Below are 12,945 nucleotides of genomic sequence, written 5' to 3'. Positions count from 1 at the left end.
GGAAAGAGACAGAGAGAGAAACAAATCCTAACTCAGATCAATCTGGGTTAGTTTGTACCTTGACCGCCTTGAGACGCTAGGGGAAGCAAGCTGGTCTTTTGTCTCCAATGGTTTGCTCACCGACCATTGCCTTCAAGGGACCAAGGAAGACTTAGAGACACACCTGATTAAAGATTCTTCAACGAAACCTTAGTAACTAACTTCTGGAGAGATCAAGCCACAAATGATCAAAACAATCCAAGCAACATCAACAGCATGACAAGAACCAATAAAAGACAGGACTAGACTCCATTTTTTTCTGAGAAATTACTGAAATGGAAGAAAATACTGATACAATCCGATAAGGTACTTCTCAACAGAACAAAATACAACTTCGAGAAAATCTCAACAAAGAGTTTTATTAAAGGTGAAGAGAAAAAACATGAACCAAATAACATAAAACATCCTTCCCCTGAATTCATCAGCAGAGGGAGTTGCAGGCATATACTCAGTACATGCTGTACTTGTCACTGGCCCCATCTGGTCGAAGCATCTTGTAGATGGACATAGCAATCGGAAGAATGGCCGTGAGAGCAATCTGCAGCTGATCAGAGCTGCTGGTTCGGACTGTGATCTGCCCGCTCATCTTGTTGTTAAGCCCTGCACGAAGCGCTATCTTTGAGTTCCTTCCAACAGAGACTTGAGATTGTAGGTTGCCTCCGAGGGCTAAATCGCCTCTCCACTTCACCAGAGACAGTCCTAAAGAGTGTTGGTCCTGGCCTATTGGAAAATCAGCATCCTTGAGCCTGACCTCGAGGTTCGCACCATACGCCGCATCTCCCTGTGATCGCATGGTCCCTGTACTGCCCACAAGCACAAACCTTTTCCCAAGTGCTATTTGATCCTCGAGTTTGACACCAGTGGCAATGTTCTCGCCCAAGAATGTCACTGAACCTCCAAGAGTCGTCTTGTTCTTCTTCAAGTTCTTGAATTTGGTTTCTCCTCTGACCACATACGCAAGCTGCTTACCTACATTCTGGATATCGAAACCTGCCATGGTGGAGCCACTGTCACCGTGTTTAGCAGACACGGAGGAGTCCAGATGAATGTTGAACTCTTTCTTGTCCTTGGTGGTTTGGACAGTAGCTGTAGCAGGGAACCGGCTTGCTATAGCAAGACTGTATTCCGCATTGACACCGTCATACCCACAGTCATGGTCCCAACCATGGGTATCCAATACTGGCCTGGTTAAGAGCTGCGAAGTGGGTTCCAGGAAACGGTATCGATAAGCTGAATTATCACTGTCAAATGAAGGTGGCAAGACCATGTCTGGTAATGGAACTGGCACTGCAGCTGGAGCACCGTTCTCCGGATCCTCTTCTTCACCTGGATAACCAAACTCGTTTTCACCCACCTTCTTCCCGTTTTTCTTCATCTCCCTCATCCTCTTCAACTCCTCTCTCCATTGCTTCTTCTGCAGAAGCTTTACACGATAATCATACTCCTCCAAATATGCCTTTCTCTGTTCCTTTGAGAGTTTTGCAAGTTGAGTTTTTCGAAGAGGCTTAAATGGTGGCAGCTGATCATACTCATCCTCATCACCATCTTCCTGCTCAGAATCAGACACGTCATCAATCTCAATATCAGAGTCAACACTATCACCACCTTGGTCTGTAGGGAGCTTAGGATGTGCACGTGACTGCAACAGCGAAGACAACAGGTACGGGAGAGGCGGGGATCGAACTCGGAAGCCAAATAGTTTACGTTGGTCCAATGGTTCTTGAGGCTTCAGTAGGGAGTTTGCTTCTGACAAAACCTTCAGGGAGTAGCACAACAGCAACAACTGAGGTCTCCAAGTTTGACCATTAGGCAGAACCTTAACTCCCTCCCGATTCTTCCTACACAATGGGTGATTCTCAACAAGAGAAACTGGATTCATCAGACTGGGGTTCATCAAACGCAAATCACCAACAGCCTGTCCAATAGACTGTTGAACAATATGTGAGCACTGCGCTACAAACACATCATAGCTCAAAGGGGCGCCAGATGGGCCATCAGGAGGCGCAGAAGCAGCATGGGTCAATGTCACTATAGCATTTTTCCATATGGATGCACCAAGAGAAGCAGTAACCGTCTTTAGCAAGGGCAAATTGTTCAAGTCTCTGTTCTGAGTATCGAGCCGATCCACATAGAGAACAATATCAGGGGGACATCTCTTCATTACCTTCTTCACCGAAGCCAACATTTTGGAATTGGCACTTTGATCCATTGCAGCAGGCTTCAAACCAGGGGTATCAATAAAGGTAATCTTGATGCCACCAACTGTTTCAGAAATTTCTCTTACTGAATTGGTCGAGAGCCCAAAAGCATCAGTGGACGCCTTCTGATTTCCCAAAATGGAGTTTATCGTAGCACTTTTTCCAACCCCAGCTTTTCCAAGGACCAGTATGTTTAACGAGAAGTTCAACTCTTCGTTTCCCTCAGCCTCATACTCCACAGCCTTCTTCTTTGCAGCATCGAGACTGAATAACTGCCCTGTTTGTCTCCCAGCAAGCAGTGCAATACGGTAAAGAACTTGCGCTGCAATTGAATCTTCTGCTGACTGCCCCAACCTTTGCAAAAGCCGCAAGAACTTCACTCGGAGGCTCTGCAACTTCTCCAATTTCTGTTTCTCTTCCTCGCTCAAGTTAATCTCACTTTCATCCACTGTGACATTCGGATTGGAAAAGATGTTGGGACGGATTGCACGTGGAGCAGCTGCAGGTTTCAAAGGCCTTAAAGATGAACTCAAGCCAGCAGGGCGATCCATAGAGAAAAGCTTCGTACCATCCTGAGATGTTATGGTAAAATTGCCACCTTCTGAACTTCCACCACCAGTGGCTGCCTTCAACAGTGCGGCCAAAGCTTCAGAATCAAACATTTTCTCCTCACCTTCATCCTCTGTGTCTACATCCTCCTCAGAATCCGTGACAATCTGGCCGTCAATCCTATCTGACATATTGTTAGAAATATTTGCTTCATCAGAATGGGCCTCGATACCCGAAGAAGCCTTTTCAAGCTCTGCCAAGAACTGTCTTGCAGCTTCAGAACTCCCAAATATCATCTCTTCAGTCTCGTCTTCACTATCAATAACACCTTCTCCACCAGAAGGATCATGATCCACTTCCTTGCCTTCAAAACTAAACTCACGAGAAGAAACATTGTCAGCGGCTGGGATTTTGTCTCCATCTTCTTCAGCAATGTTTCCTTCAGAAACATTCCCGGCTTCTGGGTTAGAGTTTGGTTCAGACTGTAGCTCAGCTGCTGGCTCTGAATCCTCTCTTGCATCAACTGAACCCACAGTTAAACTTTCAGACGCTTGCAATTCTTCTTCTGCTCCACCAACCTTCGGTTCATCAGGCTCTACTCTGGCTGCCTCTGTTGATTTCTTAGCAGCTACATCCTCTGCCTCAGCAGCACTTCTATCAGCAAATTCTAGTTTGGAAGAGTCGGCGATAGAATCTGCTCCAGAAGTCAACTTTTCTCCTACCTCCTCAACGGATTTATTAGACTCTACTTCAAATCCACCACCATCGTTATGGCCAAGTTGATCAAACTTGTTAGCCACTTCAAGATTTTCACCATCAGCATTAATCTTCACCTCCTCGATTCCCTCTACGTCTCCTACAACAGCCACCCCTGGTTTTGCCACATCGACATGCACAGATTCTACAGTGGATGAGTCCACAACTTTATTAGTTAACTCACCACTCTCTTCCTCAATAACATCATCAATTTTATCGTCAACATCAACTTCTTCTTCCACACCAGTAGCTTTACTCTCACTCTCCATTTTCGGATTCTCGTCCACCATCACTTCAGTGGAAGTCTGTTTCTCTGCAACATCAACACTCTTGTTTTCAAGGTTACTCTCACCATCGTCTTCAACCTCATTAACACCCTCTTCAACAACAGAAGCATCGGTTTTTCCTGTTAACAAATACATCCGATTAAATCACTATTTCCAAAGACAGGATTCAATCCTACTGAAAGAAGATAAAAACAAACCTGATTGCCCATTTTCTTCAACATCCACCACACCCTCTTCAGACTTCTTGTTCTCTTCTTGAGTAACCACTAGATCATCTTCTCCAGTTACTTTATCAGAAACAGCCTCCAGCTCCGGAGCCCCACCCTCTTCAACCTTCTTGTTCTCTTCGGTTGTTTTCTCAGAAACAGCTTCCGGTTCCGGAGATAACAATGAAGCAGTGTCAGGTGTACCAGCCTCGTCCGAAACTTTCTCATCAGCTCCAACCTCCAAACTCGATTTCTCCTCCTTATCAGCTCCACCAGCAATACCTTTATCTGAATCTCCAGACACAGCCTCTGGTGAGGTAGCAACCTCCTTACTGGCGGATGCAGCGACAATAGAAGCATAGGTTTTTCCTGTTAACAAATACAACCGATTAAAACTCTGTTTCCAAATACAAGATTCAATCTTACTTAAACAAGACATAAACGATGAAGACAAAAACAAACCTGACTGCTCATTGTCTTCAAAATCCTCTTCAACCTTCTTGCTCTCTTCTTTGGTAGCCTCTACATCATCTTCTCCTGTTGTTTTATCAGAGACAGCCTCTTCAACCTTCTTGTTCTCTTCTTCAGTAACCCCTACACCATCTTCTCCTGTTGTTTTCTCAGAAACAGCGTCTTCAACCTTCTTGTTCTCTTCTTCGGTAACCCCTACAGTTTTCTGCTCCGGAGATAACAATGAAGCAGTCTCGGGTGAAGCAGCCTCGTTGGAAACTTTCTCATCAGCTCCAACCTCCAAACTCGACTTCTCCTCCTCCTTATCAGCTCCACCAACAATCCCATCCGTGGAAGCCTGTTTCTCACCACCATCAAAACTCCCATTCTCAAGCCTACTCTCGCCATCCTCTTCAACATCATCCTTCTTCTCCTCTTCTCCAGTTGTTTTCTCAGAAACAGCTTCAGGCTTCGATACAGCAGTCTCAGGTGAACCAGCTTCATCGGAAACTTCACCATCGGCTTCAACCCCTACATCATCTCCTCCGATTGTTTTCTCAGAAACAACCTCCTTCTCCGGAGATACCGATGAAGCAGTTTCAGCCTCGTCTCCAACCTTCTCATCAGCTCCAACCTCCTCCTCCTTATCAGCTCCACCAACAACACCTTTATCCGAATCTCCAGCCACAGCCTCCTTCTCCGAATCGAACTCCTGCGACTTCGCACTACTCACAGCCCCACCGGCGGCGGCGGCTACAACAGAAGCATAGGTTTTACCTATCAACAAACACATCCGATTAAAAACCCTAACTCGATTCAATCCTACTGAAACAAACGATGACGAAGAAGAGAGAAAACAAAAAACAAACAAACCTGATTGGCCAGAAGCGTAAGGAGGATTCTGCTCTGGTGGTACCGCTCCTTTAGAGTCCATATCCGCTTTGGCTAACTGAGCTTTTTTGTTTTCTCGAACTCTCAGCCTTTGAGAGAAGGAAGAAAGGGGGAGAGAATTGGGTGAGGAGATAAGGTGTGAGCGAGCAAACAAAATAAAAAATATGTGTCTCTTTGCTTTAAAATGACATACCTAGCTTTCGTGTGCTCTCCAAAACGCTGTCGTTTTTCGCAGTAAAGATTTTTTTTTTTTTAATTGTTGATTCTCTCACCTACTTATCTTAAGATTTGCTAGGCCTCACAAAATATTTTTCTTTTCCTTTTTAGAAATGAGCCATTATCTACTTATGGGATCTTTGGAGTTTTGTGAATAATAGGCCGGAACTTTGGTTTTCATTTGCATATGGGCTTTTATGTAAGGCCCATTGTTACTGATCCATGAAGCTACAATACAAAAGAGATTCTAAAGGGATGTATAGACAGCACTCTTGATTATGTAAAAGAGATATATAGGCATGCAAACCCGGTTTGGATAGTTTTAGATCGGTTCAGCCAAAATCTCGCTAAATTAAACGATAAAATCGGTTCAGTAGTTAGATGGTTCGGTTTTAAAACTTTTACCGAAACTAAACTAAGTTTTTTTTGTTGTTGTAGAATCGTCTGTAAAATTTCTCATAGTTTGTAATAGCATAATTATTCATCTTTTTAAACTTTATTTTTTGTTTATTTATTTAAAGAAACCTATACTATTATTTGCGAAGTAAATTTTTGGAATCAAGCTCTCACGTTAAAAGTTAGAGTGGTTAATATCGTTTATACCCTTAATGAATAAAACATATAAATAAATTAAAAAATAAAAAACGAAATTTTAATTGATTTGATTAGATAATTGATTAATATTAATAATAGTAAGAATTATCCAAAATCTGAAAATAATTTTTTAAAAAGATAATATATATTGTATTGTTATCTAAAAAAGTCTTTTAGTAAAAAGTTAAAAACATCTATCTATACTATTATTTGCGAAGTAAATTTTTGGAATCAAGCTCTCACGGTAAAAGTTAGAGTGGTTAATATCGTTTATACCCTTAATGAATAAAACATATAAATAAATTAAAAAATAAAAACGAAATTTTAATTGATTTGATTAGATAATTGATTAATATTAATAATAGTAAGAATTATCCAAAATCTGAAAATAATTTTTAAAAAAGATAATATATATTGTATTGTTATCTAAAAAAGTCTTTTAGTAAGAAGTTAAAAACATAAACTATATAACTAAATATTAATCAAATAAAATTCTTAATTTTATAATTAAAAATAGAATATGAATTATCCAAAATCTAAATATATAATTAAAAATGAGATATATATATATATATTGTATTGTTATCTGGACAAGTATTTTAGTAAAAAGTTAAAAACAAAAATTATATAATTAAATATTAATAAAATAATTTTATTTAATTATATAATTAAAAATATAATATTGAGTTATTTTAAGATTTATTTTAGTATAATAAAAATAGTGTACAAAGAATTTTTCAAAAATTTATGAAAATGTTTAAGCCCGCATCGCGGGCAAAACACCTAGTTACAACTTATCTTGAAAAAAACGCCCAGACTTTAATTAAATTGACTCACCATACATGTAGGTAAGCCTGCAACCTACCTCCCAAAAAACTTCGTCTTCTACGATTCAAAAAATCCATCCGCTAAAATCTACTGAACCAAGTCCCAAGCAAAGTGATATCAGTTCTTCGAGAAGTATGAGCTCTTGACAGAAGGTCCAATCGAGCATGAACTGTTTGCTTGATTTCAAGAATTAAAGCCTGAGCCGATCTGAAACTCTGATTATGCACTCTTGCATTCTTCTCCTTCCAAATACTATAGATAGCTGCTTGATACACCAGCTTAATAATCAACTTCATAAACTCATCCGAGGAGGGGTTACTCAACCATCTCAGTCCATCTTCAAACATAATAGGAGGGTTTATGGTAAGCCTAGTTCAAAAGCAATACCACACCTCCGCACTGAAACAGCAATCGAAGAAGAGGTGATGTCTTGTCTCGTCGGCTGTGTTGCATAAAATGGACTTTTATGTGAGCTCGCTAGTTCAGTTTGAAATTTTGGTTAATTCGATTAGTTTCCATATGCTAATGGGCTTTTATGTAAGGTTCATTGTGTACTGATTCTTGAAGCTACAAAAGGGATTCCAAAGACTAAAGGAATAAACTGATTTCATACTTTTGTATCATCCATCTTAGTACAACAACTAAGCAAAGACAATAAGTTTCAAACTTGGTTGGTTTGCAACTTAACAGCCTTAAACGCTGGATGAAGCAACCCGAGCTCGTCTTTCATCTCCAACGGATTGCTAGTCTCGTTCCTCACTCTCTTCACTTTGCGACTAGCCAAAGACTTGTGAGTGAAACCATATATTTGAAGAATCTGGTTATCACCAAAGTTAAAGGCTCTGTCCATTTGCTTTAGACACCGTTCCACCGGGTAGTCTCCAAACTTCCCGCATGGTTTGCAACCCACAAAGTGAGTCACCAGTGGCCACCTGTGGTCGCCTAGACCAGGGTGATAGTTTTCTATCATCTCTTCGTATCTGTCCACGAGAATCCCCCAATATCCATGAAGATAGTATCCGTTCTCTAGGTATACCTATAAACAATGCAGTGGATCAAAAGAGAATACCAAAACCAACAAGATACAACAATTTTTTAATGATAAAAAAAAATGAGTGTGGCTGCTGAGTATTGAACCTAGGTCTCCACGGCCACAACGTGGGGTACTAACCACTATAATACAGCCACTTTGTTAACAAAATTCAACTAACATTGTGATTTATAGTGATGAGATATATAAATCTTTATGTTATGAAGAGATGTTATAAACCGATAAGATGCAACTCATATTGTCATTTGTGAAAATAAATCCAATCTTTATGTGAATAAGAGACATTATAAAACCATAGGATGCAACTCACACTGTAACCTGTGGGCAAAATAAGCTATAGCTATGTAATCAAGAGATCCTATAAAGTAAATAAACCTACAAGATGCAGCTCACATTGTGATTTATAAGCAAAATAAAACTATATTTGATGTAATCAAGAGATGCTCTAGACTTTTATAAGTATTGGTATCAAAAATTTAAGTTTATTACCTTATTTCCCCAAGTATCTCGCTGAGTAGCCAAGAGATAAACCATAGCAGACTGATCATCAGCTTCGAAAACCGGCCTACCCTTGAGCTCACGGGTCAAAACCTTACCGGCCTCCTCACGGATCTTCCCTTTAGGACCCATAGGAGCCCAAGTATCAAGCAAATCAAGCGCCCACTGATTATTCCTAAGCAAGAAACTCCCAGTGTTCAACCCAATCCAATTCTTCTCATCATACACCATCTCATTCCACCCGTGCATCACAAGGTTATACTCTTTATACCTCTCCCACGGAAGCTCAAACGCCATGTCAGTAAACATAGCATCACTATCCATCCACCATAGAAACTCAACCTCAGGATGAGACAGCAGAAGCTTCCTGATCAACGGCAGCTTGGCCCAGAACCCAGCCATCTCGGCATCTAGTAAAGCCATGTTGTAGAAGATCTCTATCCCGTGGAGCCTACAGTAATCGATCTTGTTCTTGATGGACTTCAAGAGGTAGTGGTCTCCTACAGGATTCTCACACGGCTTTGGAGCAGAACCGGTTACTAAGAGGACACGTGGTTTGTTTGGTCCGATGAAGTTGGGGAAGGTGGGGTTCTTGGCTAACCAGTCGGATCTCTGCTCGTCCCAGTCGGATATCTTGGGTCCGAGAGTGTACGGCTTGTTCGGGTCAGGCTTCTCTTCTTCTCCTTCGTCGACGAAGATCTTGTTGATCTCGAACGTCTCGTAGTTATTGCTCCCGCCGGCGCCGGAGGCAGCAGAAGATGAATCAGAATCTCCGCCGGTTTGGATTTCTTCGAGGACGCGGTGAGGCTCAGCTCGTTTGCGCGACGGTTGGAAATGCTGGCGGATCTCGTCGAGGTCTTGCTCCGGTGTACCGAATTTACCGGCGCCGATTGTGCCGCGTAGGACTACTACGGTGAGAACGAGGCAGAGAACGGTTACCTTGAGGTGGCGTAGAGCTCTCTGGATTCTCCGGCACCGGTGAGGTCCTAAACACCTCTCGATCATCGTTCTCTGAACTTCTTAATCTTCGTCGAGATCCTCTCTGTCTTTTTTTAAGACAAGATCTGAGTTTCCATTGATGAAGATTCGGACTTGGATACACTGTTATTTGTTAAAGTTACTACAAGAGGTTTTGTGTTCGGACATGACAGTTGAGGTTGTCTTGTCTGAATTCGAATTTTTTACTTGGTTCTGTCGGTGGTGGTGTGTGTTAGTGGTGTTGTTTACACGTGGCGAGATATAAGGGTATGTGACTTGTGATCTATTATCCTGACCGTTGATGCAGCATGGATCTAGATATCGGAGAGCGTTGAAAAGTCAGCTCTGTAGTTCTTTTTTTTTTATATAAATAGAAAAAGGTTGAAAAGAAAAGGGAACAAAATAGACAATGATTTTCAACTTTTTGGATATGATTAATTACTAATTAGAGGTTGGTAAGTTACCAAATAACTTTTTGAATTTATTTGCTTCTGATACGCTCTTTTTTTAATAACTTCTCTTCGTTAATACCAAAAACAGTGGATTTTTATTTTTGTCTGTAAAATTTACAAAACATGTAATTAAAATGCTCTTTCTGTTTATATACATGACTGTAAACGACAGGAGAAAGTAAAAGAAATTTTGTATACATATGTCTATTTAATCTCTTACTACGTTTGTGCAATAAAAGAAAAGAAATCCACAACTCTTAATTTCTCAAATTCAGAACAAATAGTTAATTATTTTTATTTTTGTATATCAGGACTGATACTGTTATAATCACAAACAGAATTTAAGAGGAGATTATCAGTTTGTGTATTTCAATTGATCTTGAAATTTAATTTAGTGTTATTTGTTTTATAATTTTAAATTTATGATTAAAATTATCTGTGTTAATAATCTATGAATCTTAGTTCAAATATGTAGTGGATTCGAATTCATAATAATTTTAGTTACTTAAAAAATATTTGCTAAAAGTACAAAAACTTAATTCCAAAATAAACACAGAGATTTGCTACTAGCTAAAATTGACTAGTTAGATTTGGTAATTAATAAATTTAAAAATAAATTTAATATTTAAATTTATATAAATTTCAAATCAATTAAAATTCATAAACAAATAACACCTTTTAAATATTTATTATAATCATAAGTATTTTAATTACTGTTCTGTATGTTTAATAACATTTTCTTAAAATGGGAAATAAAAGAACTAAAAGTTCTTACTCATGTAAGTAGTAGTTAAGCACATACAGTATACAAAAAGATGACTAAGCTTAGCAAGTCAGACCTAAGATGGACATAGCTTCCTCAAGGTGATGGAGATTCTTCGTTTCTGATCAATTTCTTCTCCTTCCCATACCTGAAACCCAATCTGCTTCCTGTTAATCTCGTGTTTCCATCTATATCTAGCTTCTCCAGACATGAGAATGAGAGATCCTGGGCTCAACAAAACATCCACAGCTTCTTCACCTTCTCCCTTTTCTGCGGGACTGAACCGCATCACGCAAGGAGACTCAAGAGAGACAATCGCAATTCCATCTTCAAAACGCAGCAGATCAACATGTGCACAAATCCCCTGTAAAGAGACATGAGATTTTGATCTAATGTCTGTCTATGATTGATTATTTCACCTCATTGTGCAACTCTCTCTCTCTCTCTCTCTCTCTTGAAGTATGTAGTTGTAATGCTCCAAGAAACCACAACAAGTTGTTACCCTATTGGTTTCTTCTAGCTTTTGCATCTAAAGGATCAAGCATTAAACTACTAATTCTAGTCCTACAAGAAACCATAACAAGATGTTATCTATTGGTTCTTCTAGTTAAGAAGTGAAAGTATCGTACCTCACCTGGTTGGTATAAATTGACAATGAGCTGGTCGAACAGAGGTTCTCTCCAGAGCAAATCAGCAGGCAACACCGGAAGATCAACAGACTCCACGGACTCGAGTATGAGATCAGATAGTTCTGTTGCCCATGAAGGTAGATCACCAAATCTCATCGCCTTTCAAACGAAGAAAAAAAAAGACATAAACTTTAATTTCTTTTAATATGTCCCACTAAACTCCAATAAAAAACACACACCAAAGAACCCAAAAAAACATGAACCGTAACTCCTGTTTGGTAAGAACACAACAAAAGTAACCATAATCCATACAACTTGGCTTCAAATCTTTAAATCACTTAAGATGAAACAGAACACACATAGGAAAAACACGATGCCCAACTCATTCATACACCAACCAAGGCTGCTCGAATCAATGTCTCATAAATGCGATAGAACAATTTCAATTTTGTGTTAGTGGTTTCAGTACCTGGTTAATAGATTCTTCAACGAACCAACCTTCTGCAGAAATGTATAAAGAACAAAACTTTAAGCTTAGCAAATCTGCTTTAAGTAAGATCAATGGTCATTTCAAGTATTAAGAGCGAAGGGTACCGTTGACAATGGCGGAGAGTAAATGAGACTGATGATGAACAGAGAGGAAGTTTCTGCATAGCCATAAACCATTGATCTTCTCCACTCTCTCCCAAACCGCCGTCGTTTCGCGATCTGCGAGATGCTCATCGTCTGAAGAATCGCCAAACGCCGCCTTCATGTACGCTTCTTCTTCTTCGTCGTCCATTATTTTCGATCACAAGAGGTTTCCGTTTCATTTCTCTCATCAGATTTCGATCAAACAGGTTCAACCAGTTGTTTATTATTGGGCCCTTGCTTATTGGGCTTTTAACTTCTTTTGCTTTATCTGCAACTAAACTAATATAAAAGCCCTTTTGATTGTTTTCTTCTCATGATTTACAAACAAAAAAATTAACATTCGCATTGACCGTCTTAAAATCAAATTGCAAACAGGTCATGTGATGTATCGATGTATCATCCACGCTGTACATGCGCCCACGTGCCTTAACTACAACAACAACTGTTAGACGAACCAAACTCCCCATGTATCTGTCGAGACTGTAGTAGCGAGCCGGTTCGGTTCTTTACTTGTCTTAAAAATTGGGAAAAATTAATGACAAAAATGGTGACGGTAAAAATAATTTGAAGTTTTAGATAAATTAATAAACTATAAGCTGATGTTGATTAAGCAGATCAGTATTTTCAGTATAGATATAAACACACATTTACATATAATCAAGCTGGTATAGTAGTACGGTTTAGTATTGATTAACAGAAAAGTTTGACTATAGTGATTCTATGTGGTAAAGTTAAAAAGGTTTGACTGACCTGTGGAGTCAATCTCCAGAAAAAGCAAGTAGAATCTTGTTACCCAAGTGCTTACTGCACAAGCGGATCTAACTCTCGCTTTCCTTATCAAGAAACTAGTAAAGGGAACATTTTTATTTATTTATTTATAAGAAAATAAAAACAGAAAAGACCCATCCTAAAAAAGGAAGTAAAATC

General features: G+C 39.5%; 3 protein-coding genes across 3 annotated transcripts; all 3 read right to left on the bottom strand.

Annotated features, from left to right (window-relative positions):
* Positions 1-269: 269 nt before the first annotated feature.
* On the bottom strand, positions 270-5,582 carry LOC111200810 (translocase of chloroplast 159, chloroplastic). The gene is made up of 4 exons (XM_022692188.2): positions 5,359-5,582; positions 4,498-5,262; positions 4,027-4,404; positions 270-3,948 (listed from the first exon to the last, which is right to left on the bottom strand). Exons 1-4 carry the CDS (start codon positions 5,417-5,419, stop codon positions 488-490), a joined length of 4,665 nt encoding a protein of 1,554 aa, XP_022547909.2. The 5' UTR covers positions 5,420-5,582; the 3' UTR covers positions 270-487.
* A 2,018-nt stretch (positions 5,583-7,600) lies between these two features.
* On the bottom strand, positions 7,601-9,741 carry LOC111200811 (xyloglucan 6-xylosyltransferase 2). The gene is made up of 2 exons (XM_022692189.2): positions 8,555-9,741; positions 7,601-8,050 (listed from the first exon to the last, which is right to left on the bottom strand). Exons 1-2 carry the CDS (start codon positions 9,566-9,568, stop codon positions 7,676-7,678), a joined length of 1,389 nt encoding a protein of 462 aa, XP_022547910.2. The 5' UTR covers positions 9,569-9,741; the 3' UTR covers positions 7,601-7,675.
* A 909-nt stretch (positions 9,742-10,650) lies between these two features.
* LOC111200814 (uncharacterized protein P8A3.02c) lies at positions 10,651-12,220 on the bottom strand. The gene is made up of 4 exons (XM_022692192.2): positions 11,980-12,220; positions 11,855-11,886; positions 11,386-11,544; positions 10,651-11,120 (listed from the first exon to the last, which is right to left on the bottom strand). Exons 1-4 carry the CDS (start codon positions 12,164-12,166, stop codon positions 10,833-10,835), a joined length of 666 nt encoding a protein of 221 aa, XP_022547913.2. The 5' UTR covers positions 12,167-12,220; the 3' UTR covers positions 10,651-10,832.
* Between the last annotated feature and the right edge of the window lie 725 nt (positions 12,221-12,945).

The sequence above is a fragment of the Brassica napus genome, chromosome A9 (genome assembly GCF_020379485.1).
Source record: "Brassica napus cultivar Da-Ae chromosome A9, Da-Ae, whole genome shotgun sequence".
In the NCBI taxonomy this organism is placed as follows: Eukaryota; Viridiplantae; Streptophyta; class Magnoliopsida; order Brassicales; family Brassicaceae; genus Brassica; species Brassica napus.
This window is presented reverse-complemented; position numbering and strand designations above follow the sequence as displayed.

What these genes read in the sequence shown, in the direction of transcription:
- LOC111200810 (XM_022692188.2), bottom strand. Translation starts at nt 5,419, where the DNA reads ATGGACTCTAAAGGAGCGGTACCACCAGAGCAGAATCCTCCTTACGCT. An exon ending in TTACGCTTCTGGCCAATCAG is followed by an intron (nt 5,263 to 5,358) that starts GTTTGTTTGTTT and finishes GTTTGTTGATAG; the next exon opens with GTAAAACCTATGCTTCTGTT. An exon ending in TGAAGACAATGAGCAGTCAG is followed by an intron (nt 4,405 to 4,497) that starts GTTTGTTTTTGT and finishes ATTTGTTAACAG; the next exon opens with GAAAAACCTATGCTTCTATT.
- LOC111200811 (XM_022692189.2), bottom strand. Translation starts at nt 9,568, where the DNA reads ATGATCGAGAGGTGTTTAGGACCTCACCGGTGCCGGAGAATCCAGAGA. An exon ending in GAGATACTTGGGGAAATAAG is followed by an intron (nt 8,051 to 8,554) that starts GTAATAAACTTA and finishes CATTGTTTATAG; the next exon opens with GTATACCTAGAGAACGGATA.
- LOC111200814 (XM_022692192.2), bottom strand. Translation starts at nt 12,166, where the DNA reads ATGGACGACGAAGAAGAAGAAGCGTACATGAAGGCGGCGTTTGGCGAT. An exon ending in TTGAAGAATCTATTAACCAG is followed by an intron (nt 11,545 to 11,854) that starts GTACTGAAACCA and finishes TTCGTTTGAAAG; the next exon opens with GCGATGAGATTTGGTGATCT. An exon ending in ATTTATACCAACCAGGTGAG is followed by an intron (nt 11,121 to 11,385) that starts GTACGATACTTT and finishes GTCTCTTTACAG; the next exon opens with GGGATTTGTGCACATGTTGA.